Source organism: Coffea eugenioides, unplaced genomic scaffold, assembly GCF_003713205.1.
Source record: "Coffea eugenioides isolate CCC68of unplaced genomic scaffold, Ceug_1.0 ScVebR1_3597;HRSCAF=5033, whole genome shotgun sequence".
NCBI classification, from domain to species: domain Eukaryota; kingdom Viridiplantae; phylum Streptophyta; class Magnoliopsida; order Gentianales; family Rubiaceae; genus Coffea; species Coffea eugenioides.
In genome coordinates this window covers 336,152-338,506 of record NW_020864189.1, presented here as the reverse complement: position 1 = coordinate 338,506, position 2,355 = coordinate 336,152, and the positions used below count along the sequence as shown (strand labels likewise).

The 2,355-nt window shown below is 43.4% G+C and overlaps 1 protein-coding gene and 1 non-coding gene across 2 annotated transcripts; one reads left to right on the top strand and one right to left on the bottom strand.

Moving 5' to 3' along the window:
* The first annotated feature begins 588 nt into the window (after positions 1–588).
* LOC113758083 lies at positions 589–1,758 on the top strand. The gene has a single exon (XM_027301114.1). It carries the CDS (start codon positions 589–591, stop codon positions 1,756–1,758), a length of 1,170 nt encoding a protein of 389 aa, XP_027156915.1.
* Positions 1,099–1,205, bottom strand: LOC113758085. Its single transcript, XR_003466561.1, has one exon. It is a non-coding gene; the product is annotated as a small nucleolar RNA R71 (small nucleolar RNA).
* Positions 1,759–2,355: the final 597 nt, after the last annotated feature.

The window sequence follows — 2,355 nt, the reverse complement described above, 5'->3', positions numbered from 1 at the left end:
CACTAAGACACTTAGTAGCACTAGAAGAAAGGATGTTATGGAGTAGAAATGGATGTAAGCAAATGTTTTTGGGTGATTTGCACCAAGTAGTAGCTAGAACTTGAAGAGTTTCTTCTTCCTTCCTTGCACAAGATGGCCGGCCAACAAGAGGTAAGAAATGGTAATTTTTTTGTGATTTTTTGAAGATATTTAACCAATTTTGGTCCAAGGTCAAAATAGTGAATAGTAAATCTTAAAGTAAAACCAATGAGATAGTGACACTTGTCACCACCATAAATGTATTCCTATCCTTTCTTTTCTCTCTCACATCAATCAAATCTCACTCTCTACTTATCTCCTAACACCCGATAAATTTTGCACAGTATCCGAAACTTAACCTTATTGGCCGAATTTTTCCGAACTTTTCGCACTAGTGGGTCCCACGTCCGATATACGTTCTTAATTTCTCAAAATCTATTCGATACTACAAAAATCATCTAAAAACTATATTTACTCGTAAAATAATCTAGAAAATTTTCCGGATACAGAAAGTGTAGAAAACAAGCCATTAAAAATAAGAAAGCCTAGAAAGATTATAAAACCTAACAAATGGAAAAGTTACGGGTTCTCACAAGACAGCTCAGGGAGGAGCAATTTAGCATTGCATCTCAGAGACTGGATCTAGAGGTTGAGTCAACAAATTTGGGTGGTGAAAATTTAAGTGACCCAGGCCAAGAGGACATCCCTATGGCGAATGCAAGAACACTAAGGGAGCTGACTGCCCCAGAATTACCCCAGCAGCCTCTGTGCATCACATTTCCAACTTTAGCTGAGAATACCTCCTTCGAACTAAAGTCAGGATTAATTCACCTCCTACCCACGTTCCATGGCCTCTCAGGTGAGGAACCCCACAAACACATCCAGGAGTTTGATGTGGTATGCTCCAGTATGAAACCCCCAAGAATTACTGAGGAGCAGATTAAACTCAGAGTCTTCCCTTTCTCCCTCAAGAATGCAGGGAAGGATTGGTTATACTACCTACCTGCAGGTAGTATCACCACATGGGCCCAACTTAAGAAGAAATTTTTGGAAAAATTCTTCCTTGCATCCCGGGTTGCAAGTCTAAGAAAAGAGATATGCAGCATTAAGCAATATCCTGGAGAATCCTTGTATGACTATTGGGAGAGGTTCAATAAGTTGTACACTAGATGCCCACAGCATCAAATTAGTGAACAACTATTGATCCAATATTTCTATGAGGGACTCCAGTCGTCCGACAGGAGTATCATTGATGCTGCTAGCGGAGGCGCATTGGCAAATAAGACCCCGAGGGAAGCATGGCTGCTTATTGAAGCTATGGCAAAAAATTCTCAACCGTTTGGTTTCCGTGAGAGTAACCCTACCCGCAGGGTTAATGAGATGGAGACGATATCTATTCAGCAGCAGATATCAGAGCTGATATCTTTTGTTCAACAATTAGCTGCGGGAAACATGCACCAAGCAAAGGCCTGTGGAATTTGCACAAATGTGGGCCATCCCACTGACTCGTGCCCTTTGTTGCAAGAGGATGGGGTTGAACAAGTGAACATGGCTGGAGGCGTGCCCGCGCCTCGAAGACCATACGACCCATACTCCAACACGTACAATTCGGGTTGGAGAGATCACCCCAATTCCAACTATGGGAATAGGCTACAGAATTCATTCTCCAATCGTCCACTAGGATTTCAACAACCGTGGCAAAAGTCTCAATCCTCGTCCTCTAGCCAGGGAGTTCCTTGAAGGAAATTGTCAAGAGCTTGGCCACGACCACTGCCCAACTCCAGCAGGAGACTAGGTCCTTGGTCGCGAATACTACGCAGTTCCAGCAGGACACCGGAGCAAGCATGAAAGACATGGAGACTCGAATGAGTCAAATGGCAACTGCCATTAATCGCTTGGAGTCCCACGTTTATGGGAAACTGCCATCACAACCTGAGGCAAATCCCAGGAATGTAAGCGGCATGACATTAAGGAGTGGCAAAGAGGTGGAGGGACCTAAGTTGGTAAATTCGAAAAGCAAAAGTGAGGAGGAGATAGAAAAGGAGATTGAAGAGGAAGGGCGCATTCGCGAAGAGCCTAAGGTAACATCTATTCCTTCGATCCCTATTAAATCTAATATAGCTCCTTTTCCTTGCAGGTTGGAAAAGACAAAGAGGGCAGAAAAGGAAAAAGAAATCCTGGATGTGTTCCGCAAAGCTCAAGTAAACATCCCCCTATTGGACGCGATCAAGCAGGTACCCAAGTACGCAAAGTTCTTGAAAGACTTGTGCGTTAACAAAAGAAAGTTAAGGGGTGATGACAGAGCGATGGTAGGAGAGAATGTATCAGCTGTACTTC